Here is a 23,866-nt window from a genome sequence, read left to right as displayed (position 1 = left end):
AAAACATAACCTGAGCCCAGCTCCATGGAGAATTGTAATCGGAGCCTTGTGGGGAGCTGTCTCTATGAATTAATGACAGCTGCATCCAGGAGAGTGCAGAACAGCAGTGCTGAGAAGGAAGAGGTGAAAGAAGCAAAACACAAGCACCCAGATCTCCCTGTGGGTGCTGGAGGGGGGAAGCTGGTGGGATTCCAGGAACGATCTCTGCATCTCGCTTGGCCACCCACACACCAGTGGCGTGGGGGGAGACTCTGCAATAGCTTCTGTTGTGTTAGGCAGAAGCAGGGGCGCCTGATTTTTGGATAAAAAGATGGCTTGTATTGCTGGAGGCACAGCATGAGCCTGTGGTGCAGGTGCGGGAGCAGTCAGCAGTGCATCCTGCCCGTCTGACAGCAGTGTCCTGGCAGCAACTGAGAGATTTTTGACACAGTAGCTCCTTCAGAATCTCATTTAACATCCACTGAAATGTGTGGGAGTCACTGCTGGACCAGGAGCTCCCGTTTCAGCCTTTTAGGGACTAAATTGAAGGATTTAAGTTATTTTGTTTTAAACACCAGCCTCATTTTCTTCACTGGGGTGTTATGCTGGGGGACTTTTGCATGTGGAACTAATTAAGGAACAGAGCCGCAGTTAATGCAAATGTACTCTGAAAAAAGATATTATTTGGTGCCTGTGCGAACTGTATTTAATAAATAGGATGTTCTCTCTGCTTTGAGAATTCATGGCAACTATCTGGATATTTTTTTTTAAAATAAACTCAGAGCAGCATTGCAAAACTAATCTTCTGTGCCTGGAGGGAGCCCCCATAGACATTAAAGAATAATCAGCCTGTAGGAATCATGCAACCTCTGGGGTTCACAAAAGACTCTCAAGAAGCAGCATTTGAATTTCACTGCTAAATGAAGAGAGGCATTAAAGGTTATCAGAGACTCTAAAATACCACATAAGCCTTGAAGCTGAGTCATCTCATAGATAAATCCACAGAGAGAGAATATGGGCAGCACTGATAGTCTTGATTTAGAGAATAAGAGACATTTCTAAAAATATGAATAAAGACCCAGAAGTCTTTCTAATGGGCTCAGCCCATGGTGGAAAAGCAAGAACATCCCAAACTACCTCAAAAGGGAACCACTTGTGAAACACTGTCTCCAGAGAGCCCTGCTCTGTGACAGCTCCTGATGGAATGGCTGGTGCCTCCAAGACCCCTTTCTGGGTTTCAGCTGTTCCCTGCTCAGCACGGGGTCAGTGTCACCTGATGTCACAGTGGCTGCTTGGAGAGGTCTGGTCTGGAGCTGATCCCAGCCTAGAGCGAAGCTGTAGTTCCTTGTTGCAAAGGGTAAAACTACTATGGGAGAGTGGTGGAAGAAAATACAGCACAAAAGTCATGGTAAGAAAGTCTGTCTGTACCACTGCAGTTTGTTATTGTGACCATATTGGTGAATCTTATTGGTATGACCATCTGCCTCATGCAGGAGCCTGTGGGTGAGGACACCAGAGAAGATCTGGCCCCTCAAAACCATGACCTCACATCAAGGGCTTATGCATTTGGGTATCGGGTTCTATTCAGTGGAAATGAACATTATTTGGTTTGTGTCAGGTGTGACTGGTGCTTGCTGTGCTTCTCAGCTGGTGTCTCTAAGCTTGTCTGGAGGGTCTCAAGGTGATGGGGATGATTTTCCTTGTGGGAAATGGTTTGGGTTTGGCTAAGAACTCATGCTTTCAGGTGAAGGAAAGCAGTAATGCTCTACCTGGGACAAACACAGAGGAGAAGTTCTACTGAAAAAGGGAAAGCTGAACACTGCCAGCATAATTTTTATTGTGCACATCTCTTTTTTTCTTCACAGAAAGGGAAGATGTACTAAAGCTATGCTAATATTAACAATATAGATCTATTTTGCTTGCTTCTGGGTTACACAGTATAATGGCTCCATGTGCTTAATGACTTATAAATTACTGAAATAAACCTTGAAACTAGAATAGAAATATTCTTCATTAGGATGCAGAGATCTGTGTTGTCCTGCTCTGACCCTGTTCTTCCCCTGCAGCAAACAAACACCATGCTGTGTGCCCATGCTACGTCCTGGCCAAGTCCCTGTTAACAACCTCTTAATTTGGGGAGTCCCACAACAGTACAAACAAGTAGAAAAGGCAAAAACTGCCATGTTGCCATTTTATTCAGATTAATATGCAAATCAGGAGGCAAATACATCCAAGGAATGTAGGTCATGGTGGAAACATGAAGAGAGGGAGCAATGGGGAATTAGAGGACTGTCTAGAAATGCTTCCTCTACCTCCAGCTGGTGGCTGCAGCTCCCACTGGTCTTTTGGAATTACTTTGACTCTTCCACTGGATCATGGGTTTGTGATGAAGCTGAAATCTCATTAAGACTCTTCTGCAGTGCAGGAACGGCATTTCCTGGGTTTTCATAGTGCACGTTTCTGTGCAGCACTCACAAAGGAATGGACAGCCAAATATCTCTGTGAGCCTGACCACAACCATGCTGCCTCACACTGCTCAAACAACCACATCCGGGAGGACAAAGTCTATCCCTCCGTGCAGAATCGCGGTTTAAGGTTTGTTTGCAGAGCTCTTCAAAGCAGATTTTTGAGCTGATACTCCTCAGAACAAAATGTGCCAAGGAACAGACAAACTAAGTTATCCTTAGCAGGCAGACTTAGCCAGGGTCAGGCAAACAGCAGCTTTCCTGATCCCTAGTGCTGCTGAACTAAAATCTGAGCTAGTTTTATTTGTGTAGGTGCTCCACTGAATGCACATTCACAGAGAGGGGGAATTACACTGCTCATGCTGCCTACGGGCCTGAAAACATTATCTTGATTTCAATTTGCATATCAGTACTGACTGTGTGCTTTAAAGAAGTGACCAAGGTGATTATCTACATTTTATAGCAGGAAAACTGAGACATGCTGAGAGGGCAGGCTAGTAACCAAGGCAAAATACCACCAAGCTGCTGAGTCCTGCTCCTGTGCCTGATCTGTGCCCTCCACCTCCATCCCCACCACCAAGCCCTCTCCAGGGGACAGGAGCAGAGCCGGGGAGGGGGGTTCAGAGAGGGGTTTTGTTTGTTTGTTTTTTGGAGGTTTTTTGTTTGGTTGGTTTTTTACCTTTCCTTCTATTATCTTTGATGGCAACTCCCAGCTCTGGGCTGGGCCAGGGATTCAAATGCTGCATGGCCAGCCCATGGCACAGCCCCTGCATCAGACCAGTGTGCTGAGGTAACCCAGTCCTCCTCTCAGCTGTTCCTGTGAAAACATCCTGGCTAAACTTCACATTTGTCATTTGTTCAGGTAAAAATCCTACTGCATTCAGCCAGATTTGGACTTGAAAATGAGAATTAGGGAGAACCAGTCAAGCCAAGGGACTCATAAAACAGTCCTGCTTCAGCCTTTTGCAGGAAAACACTCTCATGATCGATCACTCATCACCCTACAATGCCACTTCTTACAGTTTAAAGGGTTACATTGGAATCCAAAACCCAGCCAGGCTGATGGACTGGTTTTACTTCAAACTAAAGGCACTACATATACCTGTATGATTACAGCAGTGTGTTCTCAATACCTCTCACTATTGGTCTGCACCTGAAGTTGTACCACACTCCGTGTACTCATTCCAGCCTGCCTAAATACTATCTTTTCCTTCGGTGGCTCAACAAGGAGGAATGAGCTGAGTCACTGCACAAACTCGTTGGCAGAGCCTGGCCCGGCCTACCCCACCCACACCCAGCTTTGCGAGCTCCCCACCTTTGTGACACCACCCTCCTGCCCAGCCTCCAGCACTCCCTGGGGAATGCTACAGGAGGGCTCTTGCTGCTGGGCATTTTTCTATCACACCAGCTAATCACTTCAATGCCTCTGAGGAAGGAGTAGTGCACAATTTTCTTGATGATACATGTTGCAATGAAGTCTTATCTCAGCTGTGACTTCTATGACAGAATAATAGAGAGGCAATGAAACCTTCTCCCTACTTTCTGACGGGTGAAATCACAACCATGCTCTCCAGATTAGTCAGGTGAGGTTTTTAAATACAAAACACTCCATCCTTGAACCCTGCCTCTGGCTCATGTAGGCTTGACTCTGAATGAGCACTTAAGTTCAGCAATGTTGTTTGAACAAATATCAGGCCTATACCCATAATTATTGAACAAACTTCTCAATAAAGCCAAGCAGTTTGCAAGAGTGTTTGCAATGCCTACAGAAACAGAACACTTTCACCAGGCAGTGTTAGTGCCTCAGAGGTAACATGAATGCACACACATACTTCTGTGGTTTCAGTGAAAAAAAAAAATTAAAAATTAATAATTTTAAAAAATTCTATGTCTGCACACTTGGAAAGACATTTTTATACAGAGCTCTGTTTTTCCCAGAACTCTGCAAGCTGACAGAGTGCAGCACAAATCAAGGTTTCAAAGGACCACGCTGGTCAATGGTAACACCAACAGCTAGAGAGCAAATTGGATTTTATTTTTTTTAAACACTACTCCAGATATAGAAGTCATGAGATGCTTGATCATTAACCTGTGCTTAACAACTTAATTAGTTCAATCCAGAAGCAGACCGGTGCAGAATAATCCAGTCTCTACTTAGAACAGGTGCATCAGACCTAGCTTCAACCTCTAATCACATTCCCAACAAATGTCACCAAGTCAGGAACTTCAGGGAACATGTTTTGTAGTAAAGAGGGCAGTGCCTCCATCTTCAGTCCTACAGCATTCCTTGTGAGTGTTTGGGACAAGCCAATTAGAACCAATTACAAGTCCTAGGTTTAATGCAAGGCAGAAAAAATCAAAACATTCCTGAAGTCACTGACTTGGAAGGAAAGGCAAAGCATGCAAACTAGTGTTTCAGTGCAGAAACCCAAACAGAGCCAGTGCAGCATTGTGCTCACCTTCAGCACCTCTCAGTGACACAGGTTTCTAATCACAGTTTTAAAGAAAACATGCTGGTTTAGCAGACTTGCCCCCAAAGTTGGACAGTTTCTGTTCAGAGCTCTGCTTCTTTGCATTAACTTTTAACCATGCAGTAATTAAAAAAATAATAATCTTACTGCAAACCTAACACATAGTTAGCATGCTTTCTGAGCTATGTGTATTTCTATATATAAAACAGTTTTGTTTATCATATAAAAGAAGAAGACTTCATTTTAGGTCAATGATTCATGCTGCTGAGATAAACACTGCTTCAACAGGTCATGCAGACGTTCTATCATGAAGCACCTAACGTTACATAGAGCCCAATGTTTATAAATATTTATTGTAAATAGGTCAAAATGGGCCAAGTTTTAAACAAAAAAGAATCAGACATACAAGCCTAACTTTGTTTCTAGGTGGCTACTCAGAAACTCTGACAGATCCAATTCCCAGTTTTGCAGTTCAGTTTTTCACTATCAACAAGATTTTTTGTTCAGATTAAGCTGATTGAACTACAGTCAAGTTTAAATGTTCACAGTATCATCAAGACTTGTGGTAAGTACAACCTGGTTAAAAAGTCTTCCAGCAAGAGAGAAAAACACTAGCCAAGCTTTCAAACTGAGGTAGACAAGTCATAGTGACTTGAGTGCTGAAGGTCAGGGCTGTCTTTTTAAGTAATTCATCTAATAAAATGCATCAGGCAACAATTGACATTGTTAAGTTAGTATTTCTGATGTGAAATACTGAGTGAAAAACTGTCGAAGTGAGAGACTTTGTTTTGAAAAAGTATACTATTTTTATAAATAAAAATATCCTTCTTCTGCTACCAAAATAATCAGAAACATCATAGAAAATTATGTATCTTTCCTCTGATAATTTAATCCTGTTAGATAACAAGCCTTGTTAAAGTAGCCAGCTACCACCTTGCTGTTCACAGTGTAAAATATGCAATCCTTCACCTTGCTTCTGCTCTCCAGCTGAAGGACACAGATCAAGAAGACTGTACCTCAGGCATTTTCACCTGTCCATACACACATAAATTGTTTTTCAACCATTAAGTATAAAGTTTGTGGTCTTCACCAATCATCAGCACAATAGTACATACAGCATGGATAGCATTCCCTGGCAGCTCCCTTTTCATAGGCACCTGGGGCTGGGTTTCATGCTGTGGACTTTGGATGTAGACCCTATCACTGATTCAGTTAAACATCCAAAAAGACAGACACAGAGCGAAAAAATCCAAATTGCTTCTGCAAGAGAAAGCTGAGACACCAGCCATGCTATTAAACCACTTTGATCACAGTAAGGCAGAGGCTAGTGGCCAAAGAACAGCTCAGAAACGGGTCTGCGTTTCACGATAATCTCTTCCTCCTCCTCCACTGCTTCAGAGAGTGAGGAATACGAAGGGAAGCCCCCTCTGGTCTTTGGCTTCCTCCTCGGGCCCGTAGTGGCAGTCAGAAGCTTGTTTAAAGTTGAGGGCTTCCTTAAACCTTTAGTGAGATCGTAGAAAGCCATGTCATCGGATATGACTCCCAGGAAAGTGCTAGTGGAGCTCAAGATTGAAGCCGCAAGCTTTGTGGACTTCTTGATGGGCATGGAGTGCTCTGTGTTTTGGGAAAGGCTGGGGTCCCCCAGCAAGCGCCTGATTGTAAGGGACGTCCCTTCCTTTAAGTACTGGTGCGGCTTCTTCCCACTGTAGTCCCTCAGGTCAATCTTGGCATGGTAGCTATAGACGAGCATAGTGATTATCTTCTCCTGGCCGTGTATAGCAGCCAGGTGCAGCGCCGTGTAGCCACCATGCGACCTGGCATCCACATTAACACGGGACCCGCCCTTCTCGGCCGCTCGGATGATGTTGGTCACCATGTCGCAGTTGCCGCTCTTGGCGGCCCAGTGCAGGGCGGTGAAGCCGGAGATGAAGTCCCTGCGAGCCGCCAGGCTGGCGTCGCCCAGGAGGAGCCCGTGGAGCTGCTGTGTCCACTGCCCGTCGGCCGCCAGCACCAGCCACTGGTGCTCCGCCTGCTCCAGGGGCACCACCGTCTCCTCGCTGGCCCGGTGGTTCTTGGGCCCCCTCCGCACGCCAGGCGAATGGGACCCGGCCTCTTCGTCCAGCGGCGGGGGGGACAGCGGGCTGGGCGCCTCCTCGGGCGGTCCCGGGGCGGCGCGGGGCAGCACGTAGCGCAAGGGCAGCATGCAGGGCTTGGACGGCGGCTCCCGCCGGGCCCCCCCAGCGCCGCCGGGCAGGGGCACCCCCCCGCAGCCGCCCTGGAACAGGCCCCGCAGCTCGGCCACCGCCCGCGGCCCCGGCAACTCCTCGGGGGGCGTCCCGGCGGGGTCCCGGTCGGGGACGGGAACCGGGTCGGGGACGGGAACCGGATCGGGGACGGGAACCGGGACAGGGGCGCCGGCATCGCCCCCCGCCGACGGGGCAGCGCGCCGCTGATGCTTCAGCACCACGAACTTGACGCCGTCGATCTCCTTCACCGTGGCCACGGCGTTCACGGCCGCCTTGAACCGCTCTCGCCGCTCCGCCCGCCCCTCCGCCTCCCCGGCACCGGCATCGGCACCGGCCCCGCCGGCCTCCAGCAGCGGCCTGAAGGCGCTCACCAGCTCGGTGTTGCGCACCCGCCCGCCGCGCTCCCTCAGGAAGCCCATCACTGCCTCCGCGCTGATGTCGAGCTCCGCCATCCCGCCGCCACAGGTGGTGGTGGTGGAGCAGCCGCCGCAGACGCCGCTTCCGCGCGGCGTAGGCTGTCGGGAGCCCGCGGGGGTGGCTATGGCTCGGGGGCGGGAGCACCTGCTGCGGTCAGCCCGGCCCCCGCGGCCGCTCCCACGGAGGTGCTCGAGCCGCCCCGCCCCGCACAGGGGAGCGCAGCGGCCCCGCCGCCGGTCCCGCCCCGCCCGCGGGGCGGCGCTGCCGGGAGGGCCCGGCACGGGCGGCGGGAGCGGGGGGCGGCGGCTCGCACCGAGCCAGCCCCGACACAAGAGTCGGTGAGAGCACGGCCGTATCGGAGACTCCTCGGGCACGACCGAACGCTTCATCTATCTACTCGTCTTCCAGCTTCCTAAAACGATTGTTTGTTTGTTTGTTTGTTTTGGGGGGAGCGGGTAGGGTTTGGTTGGTTGGTTTGGTTTTTGTTTTATTTGGTTAGCAAATAAGTGGAACAGCACTGGGTAGAAATCACTCTGCAGAGTTTGGTCTCCATTCCTGGAAAAGCCTCAGGTATTCTGTGGAACCTGTGATCCTGCTGATGCCTCAAAATTAGTCAGAAGATTGGTGGATGGGTCAGTCTTTTGAAATATACTCACTTCTATGTGATACTATATATTATCATATGTATAATCATATAGTATTATCTGTGTCTTCTACCTATATTGTATCTACAATGTGGATGTATGGGTCTATTTAAACAATTAAATATTTACAGTATGGCTGCATCTGTTCTTGTCCACCAGGAGAAGAGAGAGCTTCTCTTTTTATACAGAAGCTGTCTCTGCTGTCTTATCAATTACTTGTGCTTAAGCATTTAACATTTCTGTTCTCTGCTCTACAGGAGAAAATAAATCCCAGAAAAATGCTTTTCTCTAGGCAAAGTATGAGGACTGAGGACCTCTTGGAGGGATGTTCAGCCTGCAAACTTGTTTTCTCCTCCTCTGAATGTTGCAGTTAAGATCACTAAATTGATACCTGAACAATTTGTCTAGGAGAAGAGCAAGAGAACAGAATGAACAGTCAGTGTGGTATGAAGCCAGATAAAAGTAACTGTATGAGGATGAAAAAAGCAAATAAATTTGGCGTTGTTTTCAATCTGAGAACTTAATAAAATGGAATATCCTTTTATGACCAAGTGACCTGCCAAGTAGGGAAGTCTGTGGATGTAGTCTACCTGGACTTCAGCAAAGCCTTCAATACTATCTCCCACAGCATTCTCCTGGAGATGCTGGCAGCCCATGGCTTGGAGCTCACTTTTCTCTAAAGGGTTAAAAACTGCCTGGATGGCTGAACCTGGAGAGTGGTGGTGAATGATGACACATTCAGTTGGTGACTGGTCACTAGTGGGGTTCCCCAGGGCTCAGTATTGAGCCCAGTCCTGTTTAATATCTTTATTAATCATCTGGATGAGGGGCTGGAGAGCACCCTTAGTAAGTTGGCAGATGACACAAGTTGGGTGGGAGTGTTGATCTGCTAGAGAGTAAGAAGGCTCTGCAGAGGGATCTGGACAGGCTAGATCAATGGGCTGAGGCAAACAGTGTGAGGGTCAACAAAGTGAAATTATAGATCCTACACTTCAGACACAGCAACCCTCTGCAGAGCTACAGGCTAGGGGAAGAAAAGCATTCCAGTGGAAAAGAACCTGGAGGTTAACAGTGGCTGAGCATGAGCCCAGGTGGGTGAGAAGGCCAATGGTAGCCTGGTCTGTATCAGCAATAGTGTGGCCAGCAGGACCAGGGCAGGTCTGGTACTTGGCACTAGTGAGGCCACACCTCGAGTGCTGTGTCCAGTTCAGGGGCCCTCAATTCAGGAAGGACATTGATGTGCTGGAGGTCTTTAGTCTGGGGAGACCTCATCACTCTACAAGTACCTGAAAGGAGGCTGTACAAAGGTGGGGTTTGGCCTTTTCTCCAAGGCAACCAGTGACAGGACAAGTGCAACTTAAGCTACACCAGGGGAGGTTCTGGTTGGGCATCAGAAGGAATTTCTTTAAAGATTTCAAACCCTGGAATGGTCTTCCCAGGGAGGTGGTGGGGTCTCCATCCTCAAAGTGTTCAAGGAATGACTGGACATAGCACTTAGTGCTATGCTTTAGTAGACAAGGTGGTGTTTAGTCAAAGGCTGGACTTGATGATCTTGGAGGTCTTTTCCAACTTTAATGATTCTATGATCAGTCTGTGTCAAAGTCTCAATTTTTAAGGCAATGTGAGATGTGTCCTTGCTGATGCTGACTTTCCTTCTGCCTCTTACTTACCTTTACTGAGGGCAGAAGAGCCTTTTCCTACAAATTGCGTTTGGCATTTTTTCCCTTCTCTCTCCATCTTTATGCAAATGTCTATAAAACTATTTCATCTTTTGCTAATGAGCTGGCACTGAACCAGTTCCTCAAAATAATTTTGCCGCTCTAATGCTCTTTCACATAATAATAATGTGTAATCTTCTTGTATTAGTTCTGTGTTTCCATGTGAATAGCACACCTCCTATTAATGCCTTTTCACATGGCCTGAACAGCAATTTTGCCCTTGCTGAAGCAGCCACTTCAGCAGTGTTCTGCAGTGCTCTATAGCTCATGGCATTGCCTGCCTTATGTAGAGAGCTAAAAATGACCCTGCATCCAAATACTAATTGCTGTGCCTTGCTTTCACTGTTCAGATCCTTACTAGAATCCCTTGCAGGTGTAAGAAAATCTCAGCAGTCTGTGATTTTTGCATTGCAAACTTTCAGATATACCCTAGGATTATAGTTGATATCTGCAGATGAGAGCGAGGAGGAGGGAAATGATTCAGAAGAACAAGCTCTTATAAAAAGCATTTTCTTATGTTACAAATGCTAAGGGTGATGTTGCTCCAGTTGCTTGAATTGGTTCAAGCGTGGGGCAGGGAGCAGGGGGCATCGCAAGATCACTGCACTCTGTCCCTGTCTCCACAGCATCACACTCCTGCAGCCCTGTATCCTTGGAGACCCACAAGGGTGCTGTCACATCCCACCTGTCTTATCTCCAGCTCAGCACCATTCCTGCAGAGGGATCTCCCTGCACCAGGCTCCCAGGACACCTCACTGCTCTGCACTCATACAGCCAAGCCTCTCTGAGCACTTGTATTGGGTCAAGGTCCAAAAAGAAGGGAGTTACTGAGACTGTTCCCCTCTGCAGATCCTGGCATTCCCCACTGCAGCAGAGCAGAAGGACACATTGACAGGAGGTCACAGAAGAGAAGACAGGATGTTTAAATATGCATCTCATGCCATGCAAAGTCTGAACTCATTGCTGTGGTTTAACTGCCGTGACACAATGACTTCTTTGCCCAGGTAATGCCTTCAGCCACCTGTCCCACACAGTCTCTTCATGGACAACCCATGACACATGGTTGTGGCTCATTTTCACAATCATTCAGTGGGTGTCAATGATGTAACACATTAATCTCCTATGCTAGGTATAATAAAGAAGAAAACAACACTTCTGGCTAATCATCCGTACCAGTTCCAGACCACACACACCCTGTTTGCCAACCTTTCCCTTTAGCTGTTGATGCCTTTTGGTTACCCACCATTTAGGATTAGTACCAAGTATCAGGGGACCAGCTCTCAATGAGCTCCTCTTAGTCTGCTGACTGCTGGTCACACTGATCAGATTATGGAGCAGAAATTAAATGCTTTGAATGAATTTTATTAATATAGATAATAAAACCCTATTTTTTATGGAACATTATGGGTGTTATATTCATCAGTAATCCAAAATTTCCAGCCTTAAAAAAGCATGAGAAGCGTCACCAAAAACCTACAAAGCAAGTATTTCTTGTTGGGCTATTTACAGAATACTGTGGGCTGCTTCGTAGGAGATCTCAAGCTAACTGTCTTGATATTTTTCATTTACTGGCTGCGACAAAAACAACATACAGAAGCCCATGATTAGATTAATTTACTACTACTTTTTTAAACACAGATATTGCAGTTTGTTATTTCTGCATCATAAGCTGTAGAAAGCTGGCCTCTATTTATAACCATGTGACTGATGAGTGTTAGTTACCTTTCCTATGAAGAAGTTTCCTAAACTCAAATTATCATTATTACAGTGAAGTGAACTGCATAGTGAACCTGGGAGCTTTTCCCACCCCCTCAGAGGAGGGAGGTGAAGGTTATATGACTGTAATTATCCACAAAACCACATAAAACCAAGAAATAAAGTGGGAGATCAAGCACAATATCTAGTCAAAGCAAAGAAGTTTCTACTGCCCAAAAGTGAAGGAAATGGTACCCTAGGTCTTGCTCTTTCCTGCATGATATTCTCAGAGCCACAGGGAAGATGAGATTCCAGGCTGGAAGCAAAAGAGGGGAAAAAGGGAATGGTGAAGGATAGTCCCAGTCAGACAGGATGCTGCTGCTTTGCAGAAAGGCAAAGCTTAGCTGCTAATGACTACAGCTGGGACTTTTATCTCAAGGAAAACTTGTTTTCCTCCAAAATTAAATCAGGGTTCCCAGAATAAATAGGATGACAAAGCCCATGATTTCCCACTTTTCTTGTTGATATTTTCATGTTAAACAAAGACCACACATAGTGAGGGAAAATAGCTCTTTGTTCCATGGAGAAATGCAGTAAACTTCCATAGATAAACAATTGAGCAAAAGTCTGTGAAGGGGTGGCAAGGGGAAGGGGGAGGATGGGAAGGGGAGATTATTTACAGATAAAGGCATTTTCTCATAAATGAGAAGGATTCAGCTCTAATTCAAGGACCTCAGTAACCAGTTCAAAAGATGAAGTTTCTTAACAGCAGCCATTCAAACATAGATTTCTGTGTATCTCAGAGTCTGTATTTATTAAATACTGCTTGCTCACACAGATGAAGCAAGGATTCATCCCAAGCATCCTCTGTTTTTCAGATGGTGCCTGTGAACTTGATGGGATTTTAGTAAGGTAATGCAAACCTGGTGTGAGGTTCAGTGTGGTAATAGAATCATCAACTCATAGAATGATTTGGGTTGGAAGCGACCTTAAAGCTCACAACCTCCCTGCATAGGTAGGGACACCTTGCACTAGACAAGCCCCATCCAGCCTGGCCCTGAGCACTTCCAGGGATGGGCCTTCTCTGGACAGCCTGTGCCAGGGCCTCATCACCCTCACAGGAAGGAGTTCTCTTCTAATAGCTAATCTAAATCTATCCTCTACTGCACTTTAGCATTAGGCAGCAGGGAAATTTGGGGGTCTGTTTCTGTATGGAAATGGACCTGCAGCTCCTATTGACTTCCAGCTTAGAAAGACAGCACTTCTGTAAAAATGCCTTATGACCTCCATATATTGTCAGTATAACCAATGAAAGTTTAGTAAAGTGTTTTGTGGTGTTGATGCTAAAAGAGTAGCTATAAACTATTTGATATCTAGTAATCCCCAGGACACACAGTGAGAAATGTATAGTTATCCAAAAACTGCTTTTTCTGGCCTGTGTTGCAAACCCTGAAGGAGATCTGTTTATCTGCACCACCTGGATTTAAAAATCAAGGATTTTATTCAGCCCTGAAAGTAGGAGCGCTCCTCAAAAGGTCTTGGTCTTGCTTCTGTACTCATGTGGTAGGTGGAATGATCTCTTGCTTTCTGTGTCTGCCTACAAAGTGAAAGGGGCTGTGTGATAGCATCTCTTTCTCTCCACTTTAATTGCCTATACATGTGCTCACAATTAGAAGAAGTAAAGCAGCTCCTGCTGATCTCCCCAACCATCAGAACTGTGCTGCTGCAACTCCACCATTCATGCAGAAAGGGGCATTTCCTCTGCTCTCCCCAGGAAAAAGAAATTCCAGGGACGCATTTGTGCCTCTCCTCTGGCTGAGGTCTTCACCTGTGAAAAACCCACAGCTCATCTTAAATTTACTGTGGTTTTTGCAGGTTCAAATATTCCATAAAATTTAAAATCCTTGCAGGAGCATCCAGCACTATAATATAAATTTAATTATGGAGCTATTAGGAATAATTTGCATAGCAATTAACAGTTAAGTCACCAAGTCACTTCTCTTGAAGCAGCTTTTCTTCAGCAGGGTTTCTCTTTATTTGGCATTAGAAATAGTGTGCTTTTTGAAATAACAAGGTGATTAAAAGTAAATGTGAGATTTTCTGCAGTGCTCTGCTGTTACAGAGATCTGCCCCACACTGGTGGAAGTGCTGCTGGACAAAGGACTCCAGCTCCAGGAGGTCTGAGCAGCACAGCTCAGAGCCAGGAGGCAGCAGTGTTGGCTCTTGATCTGTTGCAATGTCTCATAATGTCTCTTCCTTTGTGCTGTGAATCTTTGCATCTGACCAGCAGCTCACAGAAAACAGCAACTGTTTGGGAATTAAATTAATGAGAAGGAGATGTCTTTACAAACAAATGGTGGGCCTGGTGATAGATAAGGCCAGATACAGAGAGGTGAAAGAAGCAATGGGGGGAATCATAAATTCCATAGGAATTCCACTAACTGACAAACTGTTACTTGCTCAAAACTGTGATACATCTCTGGATATAAAGAAAAAGAACAGAGACACAAGGAAAAATAAAAATCAGGGGTGTATACATTAGAAGGGGGTATTAGGTATTTCAGGAAGTCTGTACCTCTCAAGTACCTCAGCCAATGGGAAAGAGAGAGGGGAATGTGCCCGGGAAATTCGGATAAAAAGGAGGTTGCATGCTCAAAAAATGTTGAGAGACCCTAGGGGAAATGCCCCATGGCCTGAATAGAGTTACAGGGCTCCTCTGTCTCCTTTTTAGACATAAACTTCTGGTATTTGTAGATTAGTTTTCTTGACAAGACTCCACTTTTGTGAGCCTTATCTTGTTACATTGTGCACTTTATTGTAACAGAACAGGGCTCCTAATGAAACAAAGTCAATTTCTTCTCCAAAAGTACCTGTCATTAATGCATTTAGGCATGTGTTAAGAGTTTCATATTATCTTAAATAAGGACTCGCAAAGCTGATGGAAAAGTAAAAAATAAAAAAAAAAAGGGGGGGGGGAACTTTCAGGTCTTTTTATCTGTTTATTTTTGCTTCTTTGTGATATACGAAAGCAGCCTGGAAAGTTAACTATGCTTGTGTATTAACTGTTTGACTTGCATCTGTACACCAGAAACACCAGATTTGAGCTTCCACATTTTTGCTGAGGGAGCCAGAGAGAACTGGAGAACCTTTGGGAATCAGTCAAAGAAACAAGGTGATAAAATGAATGTCTGGTCTGCAGGAACACTTCACTAGCTAGGGGTAAATGAATAAAAGGTTCAGCAAGTTTATAATATTGCTCAGGCTTGGGTAGCCTGCAGGACAGCTTTGATGTCCCTGGCAGCATTAAGAGCTGTGGCTGTGACAGCAAAAAGCTTGGGGGTGGTTTTGGTAATTTTTGGTGAAAATAAATTAACAGATGGTGTTCAGCAATGACCTTTTTAGAGAAGTACATTTTCAAAAACCTGTCTTTATCCACAACTAATACATGGATTAGCAGAATTAATTTTGTTGTAGGCAGTCTGCTTAGGAAAAACAGATAGATCTGCGCTAGATCTATCTCAGAAAACGCCTTGAAATTGCTTAAAGGGTAACCTTCTTCCTGATCCTTCTCTGATCCTTCTAACCCTTGCCCTCCCCCTTCAATTACCTACATCTAAATTTGTATCCTGTATGACTTCTCTTGTGCATAAGCACAGTACCCTTCCAGCATGAACGGTGTTTCCCAGAGCTCCTGCAGCACTGTGTAGGTGGAACACAAGGAGGCTTGGGAAGAATCAAAGACGTGGAGATGTAAAATACGGACACTTGCTGTAATCCAACAATTCAGTGACTATGGCTGGTGTGTGCACTGAGAGAGAAGCAGATGTAAGGATGGGCTTTGAGCAGCTCAGCTGAGCAGATGCTGCCTGAGAGAAAAGGAGAGAGGGCTCTGTGAGTGCCCAAAGCTGCTGGGAGATTTCTATTGGGCCCTCAAAACTTGCATGGTAACTGCTCCATTTTTGTGCACACAATGCTTTTCTTTGACTCCTGTATGTAATGGTGAGAGGGACCAAGATGATTTTTATTTATGCCTCAACATGTTACATTTTATAGGGGCCGTACCTATGCTGGCAGCCGTGTCCCAGGTGAGACATCTAACAGCCAGTCAGGCCAGCAGAAAGCCTCCAGGATTGGACTGTGAGTGATCCCCCTCACTTGCCGGTGGGGAAAATAAAATGCCTGGATGCCCCTGAAGAATGCATGAGAAATTAAGCTGTTGGAGGAACCTTAGCACATAAAAGCAGCTCACTGTGACACAACAGGAGCCATTTTTGCTTTGGGTTTCTTGGAGGGATCATGGGCTCGCTTGGAGGGTCCTGGCCCTGCTCCTCCCTCCTCCTGCCCTCCTCCACTCCCCCTGTGCTCCTGCTTTCCCTTCCCGTACCTGCTTCGCCCTGCTTCACCGTTTCCATGAACCATCTCACCACCGGGACGACCTCGTGCTCCGCTGCCTGCCCAATGAAGCTGGAATTCTGGAATTTCACTGCAGCCAGACGCTTCCCGGGCACAGCCGCCTCAGCCGCGGGCCTGCCCCCAGCCGAGCCCGCAGGCCGCAGCCGCGGCCCGCAGCGTGAGGCCGCCCCTCGCTGCCCCCGACCGCCGCCACCGCTGTTTGCTGCGCTGCCCGCACCAACCTGCCGGACGGGCTTGTAGCGACCAGCCTGTCGCCGCTGCCTGCGCTCAGCCGCGGTGCCCCGGCCCTGGGAGCCTGCAGCCGCCCCAGGACAGCCGACGGAAGGAACACGCAGCCTGCTCCTGTTTGAAAATCGCGCACAGGCCGTCACGGCAGCTGCGGACACAGATCCCGGCTTTCGAGCACGCACGTTCCACCTGCTGAGTTGATGCTGACAGTCGACCGAGGTTCTTGTGGTCACGCTGTTCCTGTCTTCTGTTTCCTTCTTTTTCCTTCTCTACTCCTTTTCGTATCCCCCTTTAGTAAAAACACTTGCCCTTTTTTATCAATAAACAGTTCTCAGATATAATACTGCTGCGTTCACGCTTTATTTTCGTCCAAGAAAGCTATCAAAAGAATCTCCCCGAGTCCCCCTTTTATAGTGGAACGGGACAAGTGGTAGGAGGAATTCTTTTCTTGGGGCGGGGTTCAAAATGATTCTCATGAGTCCCTTCGTCGCAAAGAGCATTCTAGGCAGAAGTATTTCGTCTCTTTGACCGAACTCAGGTCTCCAAATCTGGAGTGGATTATTCCAAGAGAGAGGGTGAAGAGGGAAGTTAAGGACATAGTAGGGACAGAGGGGAAAGCCTGAGACAAAACCAGGGCAATGGAGAGATTAGCGGTGTAGGTCTGTTCTAGTGATGCAGCAGCACGATGGAGAGCACACATGGCTCTGGTGCGCTGTTCCCGGGTAGCTGCACTGCAGCAGAGGGCACCAGAAAGCAACAGAAGCCGCTCTATGCTAACAGCTCGTGAAATACCAATGTCTGCGTTAGAGACCGGCGGTGGCCTTGGGTCTGTGCCTTAGGTGGGAAGAAACGATGAAGAAAGACCTCACAGCACTTCTGTTGCATACCTGAAATTAGCATAAACACGGGCAGCGTTAATGGCCGTGAGCTCTCGTGTCCCGGCTCAAACCCACGCTGTGGCTGCCGCTTTGGTGTGGCTCCCGCGTGTTGCAGAGGCACCTCCGTGCAGAGGCACCGCTGCCCTGTGATGTCCTTGCCAGCACGCTGAACCATGGAGACCTTGCCGAGATGGCGAGATAGGTCTGTGTCACCCCCTGCAGAGGCTCCCGGCCCTTCCGCAGCCACATTGTCCCGTTCTGAGGGCGCTCACAGCCCCCTTCTCCTGCCAGGGCACCCGTGCCATGTGCTCGCCCGCAGACCGGCACCTGACCGCCGGCAGGGTTCGTGGGTGCCCGCCAGGGCAGCCCGCCCGCTGTCCCCTGCTCCCACTCCCCTCCGCGGCCGGGAGTTCCACCCCGAGGGCGGAGAGACCTCCCCGCCGGCCGAGGGAAGCTTGACCCCGGGCCTGCCCCTCCCCGGCGGTGCCCGTCCCCTCGGCTCCGCGGGTCCGGCGGCGGGCGGCGCCTGCGGCGGGCGGAGGGAGTTTCCAGGAAGTGGCCATATTGGATCCATTCAGCCGCAGCCACTCGCGGTGGGCAGCGACAGCAGCGCTCCTGCTGCCGGAGCCGCCCCAGCCCCGGCCATGGCCGCCACCGATCTGGAGCGCTTCTCGGTGAGCACCGCCCCGCTCTCGTACGCGCCTCTCCTCGACCGCACAACTTGGGTTTTCTTTGTCGCTCGGATGCGGGGGACTAACCCGGCGGGTGGTCGGTCCGGGACAGCGCGGGGGACGCAGCCGCTGCCGCCGCGGCGGCACGGCGGGGGGAGCTGGGGAGGGAGCGGGGCGATGCCGGTGCCCGCGGCGGCTCCGGGAAAGTCCTTGCGGGAAGGTCCTTCGTCCGCGCCGTGGGCGAGGGAACAGCGTCTGAAGGGTTCAGAGGCCTCGCAGCCTCCTCTGCTGCTGGAACCGGCACCGCCACGTTCGGGGACTCCTGCCGGGGTGTCCAGGATGCTTATAAAGGGTATCCGGGATCCGTGGGTCTGCAGGCATACATCACCCCGCAAAGACGAGCGACAAGAAACGGGGTCAGAGCTTCCTAAACCCCAATTGTGTACATACCACCGGTATCCAAACACTCCTCAGTAGTAACTTAGAGGTGTGTATATAATACAGCGAGAGACACGCTGATTCAAACACGGGTAAAGCAAACCCTTGAGGCTGGCTGCTGTCTGAGCCCCTGTATGAGGAATGCTGTACAGTAAATATGGAGCGTGACCTGTGCACTGCTGCCTCTCTGCAGTTCACATGTTGTATAACTGCTATCGGAAGTCAATCTGCCTAAAATCTGTCGGCTCAAAACTACTCTTTGTCTACAGCTTGAATTTTTTGCTGTTGTTGGAAGGCTGTTCTCGGTAAATAGCTTAGTGTTGTGTCTTGCGCGCTCTCAGAGCTAAAAACATTTTTACCGCATTAAATAGCATATCTCTACAAAGTCAAAATAGTCTGGTGTGATATTACTAAATAAATGAGAACAGCAGTGGTGGTTGTCTGAATTATAGGCATGCGGTGTGAGCACAAACAAGTCCCTGCTACTGTTTTCTCTGTAAGCTACTTTTTGCCAAGGATCTCAAGCCCTGCTTCATTTCTTTGAATCCTGGCCCAAAACTTTCCAGCTCAGGAATGACTTTTCAAGATTAACTTAAAACTTGCATAAAGGAAAATTGAATTTGGGCTCTTATTTAAGAAAGCTAATGTTTCTAGGCTCTGGGAGTAGTAGATTAAGGTAAAGACAGTGGCAGAGAATGAAAACAGCAAGACTCTCTCACAGCAATTCTTTCTGCATTTGAATCATATAAAAATACTTCTGATGTTACTTTGGTGTGCCTGCTGTTGCCTGTGCAGGTTTTCATAGGTGTTACAGGGACCTAAAATATTGCCTAGTTCTGGAGAAAATTTAATTAATTAGCTTTTTTTTGGTGTGGGTACTTGAATGCTTGGCATACTTTACTTACATCAATACTCTGTCACTTTGATTTTAAAAAAAGAAAGGGGGGGGAAAAAACCTCCTGAAGGTGCTTGGCTCTCATTTGGGCACCAAAGGGAAATGGCTGGGCTCCAGCATGGCTTGAGTGCCCAGCTCCATTAGGAAGAAATCTGCTTGCTTTGTGTAGGGAGCAGGGATGGGTTTATAGGGATCTGCAGGCACAGTAGGTCTAGTGATCTAATGATCTCAGTTTGCCTTTTGCTTGGAACCATGGATCTGGCAGAGGTGGGTGGGAGAGCAACGTCTTGTTTCCATTTGATGTGGGGCAGATGTCTGTTCCAGCTGCTGTTTCCTTTACCCCAGCTTGCATCTCAGCTGTTGTTCCTCCAGCAGTATCATGGAAACCTCATGATTCAGGTGTTCTGAGTTGTTCTTTCTGCAAGGCTTACAGGTTTCTTGTTGCCATTTTTTATCACCATACCTCAGGTTCCTGAGCATGAAGTCCGCATGGGAGTAGCTTGTCACTGCCAAACAAAGGTGATGATAAAGTCACTCACTTTTACCAGCTGTTTGTATTTGCAGTAGGAAGTAATGCTGTAAAGGCCTCTGAAGTAGGGTTTTGATACACAATAGGTCATGTTTGGTGAAGCTATTTATAAGTGTCCAGCTGACACTGATATCCTGGAATGTAATGACCCTTAGGTTTGGATAATGTGTTTCGAAAACTCCCCAGATGCACGCTTCCCCTGTGCAGTCCTCCAGAGTGCCTCTGTCTCTAGCACAATAAAGTTCTCTTCAAGTGCTGCTGTTGGAAATGATCAACAAAAACAAAGGAAGCTTGCCCATGGAAAGCTGTCTCTGAGGCAGCAGGATCACACCAGTGGTGCTCAACACCACCTTTGTTTTTGTGGCTGTAGTGTTGTGAGAGGGATTTGCTTTAACCCCTGAAGACTGAAGTTTTCTGCTCATCTGCTCTGGTAACCGCAGCTATGTTCAGGGCTTGGGCTGCAGGCATCGCTTCTGGAGATCCAGAGCTGCTCACCACCAGGGTGGAAGGAAAACTGATAAAGTTTGGTTAATTTATGAAATATTTTATTTTTTAATTAATTTAACTTTTAATAATTAATTTGCATTTAATGTAAATTGTAATTAATTTTATTTTTAAATTGTAATTTCAATTTAAAATTGTAATAAAATATCATTGAAGCTCGGAACTTCTCCATTGCTTGGGCTGGCCAGTGCTGAGTTAGCACATGTGACTGAGCTGGAGCAGACACTAGAAATATTAGTAAGGATGTTGAGTGGGAAGCCACCATGTGCAAGTGGAAGCCAGAAGGTGCTTGAAATGCAAAAGGGAAATGCAGAAGCTCTGAAGGAGCTTGGAAAAGCTGGAAGGAAGAAAAGTGATAGAAAACCAGCTGGAGATACATAGGAAAATAAATGGGATGAGAAGTGAGACTGAGATTGTAAGACTTCTGCTTTCCCAAATATGTTGCTTTCTTCTCTCTTTTTAAATAAAACCTATTGGCCTCACAAATTGCTGTTGCTTAACTATCTGCACTAACCCACAGCCTGACATGGAGGTGCAAAGGCAGTGGGCTCCAAACTGAGCAGTTCTGTGAGATGCAGCAAGTGCTCTCAGTCTCAAGGTTGGGCTCAGATAAGAGTTTAACATGAAAAGCTAACTTTTGGCTGATTGCTCTGTGTGGTACCATGACTGACTGCACAGACAGGGATGTGTGAACATTGATGCCCAGGGCAGAGAGCACTGGATGCATGTACATGGCAGCATATGAGCTGTGGGGATGGCTGGCTGTATGCAATCCTGAGATTTCTCTTCATGTAAGTGATTGACAGCTAGGCTGGCAGCTTTACAATAAATTAATGTCCCTTAGAAGATCTTGCAGAAAAAACACCACTTTATACAGAGGAAAGTTGAAGAATAACTTATTTGCTGGAAGTAGATGATGGGATTTGCTTTGTCTCATCAAGTTGCTTGACTTGGGGAGGATATGGCAAGTTTGTCAGCTGTGTGTGTGAGCACTACCTGTTTACATATCACTGCCTTCCTATCACCTGCTCCCAGCTCTGTGGGAGGAAAGGAACCTTTTGGATGGTGCCTGTTCCTCCCACAACTGCCTACATTGTGATAAACTTCATGTGTTGCTGCTGCTTTCTTTAAGCTCAGGGTTCAGTTAATAGCTGTACAAACCTAAACCCACTCTTCCCTGTAAGGGGCCAGTGTGATACTTTAGTCTGTGAAAGATGGGATTGAAGAGTGAGCTGAGAACAGCTCTGTTTCATGACCAGAAGTCTTATCACTGCAGGTCCTAAGCACAGGCTTACATCTTCTAAATGAACTCTCAAGGAAAACCTTTCCATGGCTCAATTCCAGTGGAAAAGGGGGTTGATTTGAATTCAGACATTCCCTCTCCTCTCTTTTTCACCCAAGCAGCTGGCACCATTTGGAAGTTCCAGGACTGAATCTCCTTGTCTGTTTCTGCTATTCAGTTATTTTACTTTTTGCCTGGAAAAATTCAAGTGGTCCCCCATGCAGTGTGGAGCACAAGTGACAGATTTTTCTCCAAGCTGGTAGCAGGCACCAGAAAGCCAATCCAGGAGGAGCAGCCCTTTCCCTCCCTGCACTGGCCAGCTCTTCTGCCTGTAGCATATGCTTTTTTGGGAAGGAATGATGCAGAACATAGCCTTCCACTGGAGAGGACAAATTGGTGGTTGCTTCTCTGAGCCCTGCATTCCTTCCCCTGGAATTTCGCCTGTCCTCACACAGGAAACCAGCTCTGACTGTCTCAACCACAGAATCAATTAACTCAACCACAACCCATGGCAGTTAAACACTTATTTTCAGTGAATGCACAAATGTTGCCCAGAATAAGATTTCTTTTGGTTTTTTGTTTCTTTTGTTGTTTTTTTTCTCTTCACCCCGCTGTGGTGCTGTCACTACTGGTGAATCCGTGTCTCTTCCTCCTGCAGCAGAGATGCAACATGTTGTTCTGCGTGGGAGCTCCAGAGCTGCTCTGAACCACTCATAACTGCAGTGAGCATTAATGCAGTGGGTGGAAGGACGCGAGCTGGTGGAGGCTGAGGCTGTGTGTGCCCTCAGCATTGGCAAAACAAATGAGAGCATGAAGAATAACTCCCTTTCAGGAGGCCAGCACGGTGTCAGGGCTTGTTGTCTGTGCTGTGGTGGCAGCTGTCAGACAGTCCCCAGTGTTGCTGGAAGGCCAGAAGCTCCCTAAATATTATCTTCTGTGGCAGAATACCAGTGCTGTCTCCAGCTGCGGGGAGAGGCACAGCCCTGTCTCTGAGTGTCCCCACTGTCCCCAGTCCTGTTGTCTCAAGGCACCACTGTGCAAGCCAAGGGCCCCATCACTGTGCTGTTTTTCTGTCTGCAGGAGCAACAGTCACATCTCCTTTCCTTCCCGTGCTCCTTTGACTTGGAGCTTGGGAGGGGGAGAAACAGGCAGGATGCTGAATTGGCACTGGGATTGTGCAATTAAGATAAGGAATTTGAGAGGCAGTAGGATTGAGGGGACATGCAGGGCATAGGCACACTGCACACTTCATCCCACTTGTGTAGGGTAAGGGCATGTTTATGAGATTAGTTTTGATTATTCAGAATATTTTGAACACACTTCAGGGTGTGGATGGGAGAAGCTGCCCCTGTCTGTTTCAGACACTCTGTTTGTGTGGCCTTTGGAAATAACATTATAGTGTCCTGTATTTGTTTTGTTGAGGTGGGCCTTGTGTCTATGCAGAATCTGCTTGTTTCTCCTCTTCCCCACATCCTCCTAGCTGCAGTGAGCTCTGGGTTTATATCTGAAGCTTTGCATTTGTATTCATGTATCATAAAAGTGTCAGACAGCTAAGAGAGCCCACCTCTTCTCCTGGAGCAGCCTAAGTGAGAAAAAAATTCCTGAAAGTGCTGTTTTCCTCAGCCCCAGCCATATGCTTTCCTTCCAGAGCCTCTTGTCTGGCATGAGCAGCCATGCTCACCTTCAGCTTGTGACGCAGGGATGCAGAAGGTAAACCCAGACAGGTAATCAGCATCCTCCAAATGGGGTGATGGGAGGCTTTCAGAGAAGAGTGGTGTCAGTGAGAACCACAGGATTCTTGGATACAGCCCTAGTTGCTGCTCTCGGCTTGTGGCTGACCAGGTCAAGGCTGTGAAGGCACCACTTTTAGATGTTCAGATTCCTTTGTGAAACCAAAAAGTGTCTGTCTCCCACACACATGAAATTCCAGAGATGTCAGACAGCTCAAGCAAGGTTCCCATGGAGTGCCCTGTCTAAGGGCTCTTGCCCTCTCTGGCTGCATGGCCTCAAAACCAGACTGTCACAGGGAGCTGTGGAGCCAGAGAGCCTGAGCTGGGTTTCCATCAAAGGGTTGGGGTTCTCCCATCCTCACCTCACCATTGCATCAGATGCTGTGATGAGTCTGCATTTTGTGTGCAGGGAAACCTGTGGGAGTCCATCAAGTCCTCCACAGGCAACCAGCGCTTCAGCTGGCTCTGGCTGTAACAGAGGCAGGACCCAGCCCTCAGCTTCTACTCAGCTGAGTTCGTGTCTGCCTGCAAAGGACTGTACAGGCATGCCTGCAGCTGTGGCTGCTGTGGAGCATGTTCCCAGAACTTGTGGTGATGCTGGAAAATGGAACCTTCCCGTGTCTGCCAGGATCTCCCAGGCAATCCTCAGGTCTGTTGCTGAGA

At 47.5% G+C, this 23,866-nt stretch overlaps 2 protein-coding genes across 3 annotated transcripts in view; one reads left to right on the top strand and one right to left on the bottom strand.

Moving 5' to 3' along the window:
- Nucleotides 1-1,675: 1,675 nt before the first annotated feature.
- On the bottom strand, nt 1,676-7,735 carry SOWAHA (sosondowah ankyrin repeat domain family member A). The gene has a single exon (XM_005523743.3). The coding sequence runs from the start codon at nt 7,611-7,613 to the stop codon at nt 6,240-6,242; it is 1,374 nt and encodes a 457-aa protein (XP_005523800.2). The 5' UTR covers nt 7,614-7,735; the 3' UTR covers nt 1,676-6,239.
- A 9,982-nt stretch (nt 7,736-17,717) lies between these two features.
- SEPTIN8 (septin 8) overlaps nt 17,718-23,866 on the top strand; it is a 38,102-nt gene continuing 31,953 nt past the window's right edge. For both annotated transcript variants that reach the window (XM_088063445.1, XM_014253221.2), the window contains exon 1: nt 17,718-17,828. In XM_088063445.1, the coding sequence (XP_087919571.1) occupies nt 17,799-17,828 (30 nt within the window). In that variant the 5' untranslated portion in view covers nt 17,718-17,798. The remainder of the gene's footprint in view (nt 17,829-23,866) is intronic.

The sequence above is a fragment of the Pseudopodoces humilis genome, chromosome 17 (genome assembly GCF_049639895.1).
Source record: "Pseudopodoces humilis isolate 2021_Gansu_Grassland_sample_001 chromosome 17, ASM4963989v1, whole genome shotgun sequence".
NCBI classification, from domain to species: Eukaryota; Metazoa; Chordata; class Aves; order Passeriformes; family Paridae; genus Pseudopodoces; species Pseudopodoces humilis.
This window is presented reverse-complemented; position numbering and strand designations above follow the sequence as displayed.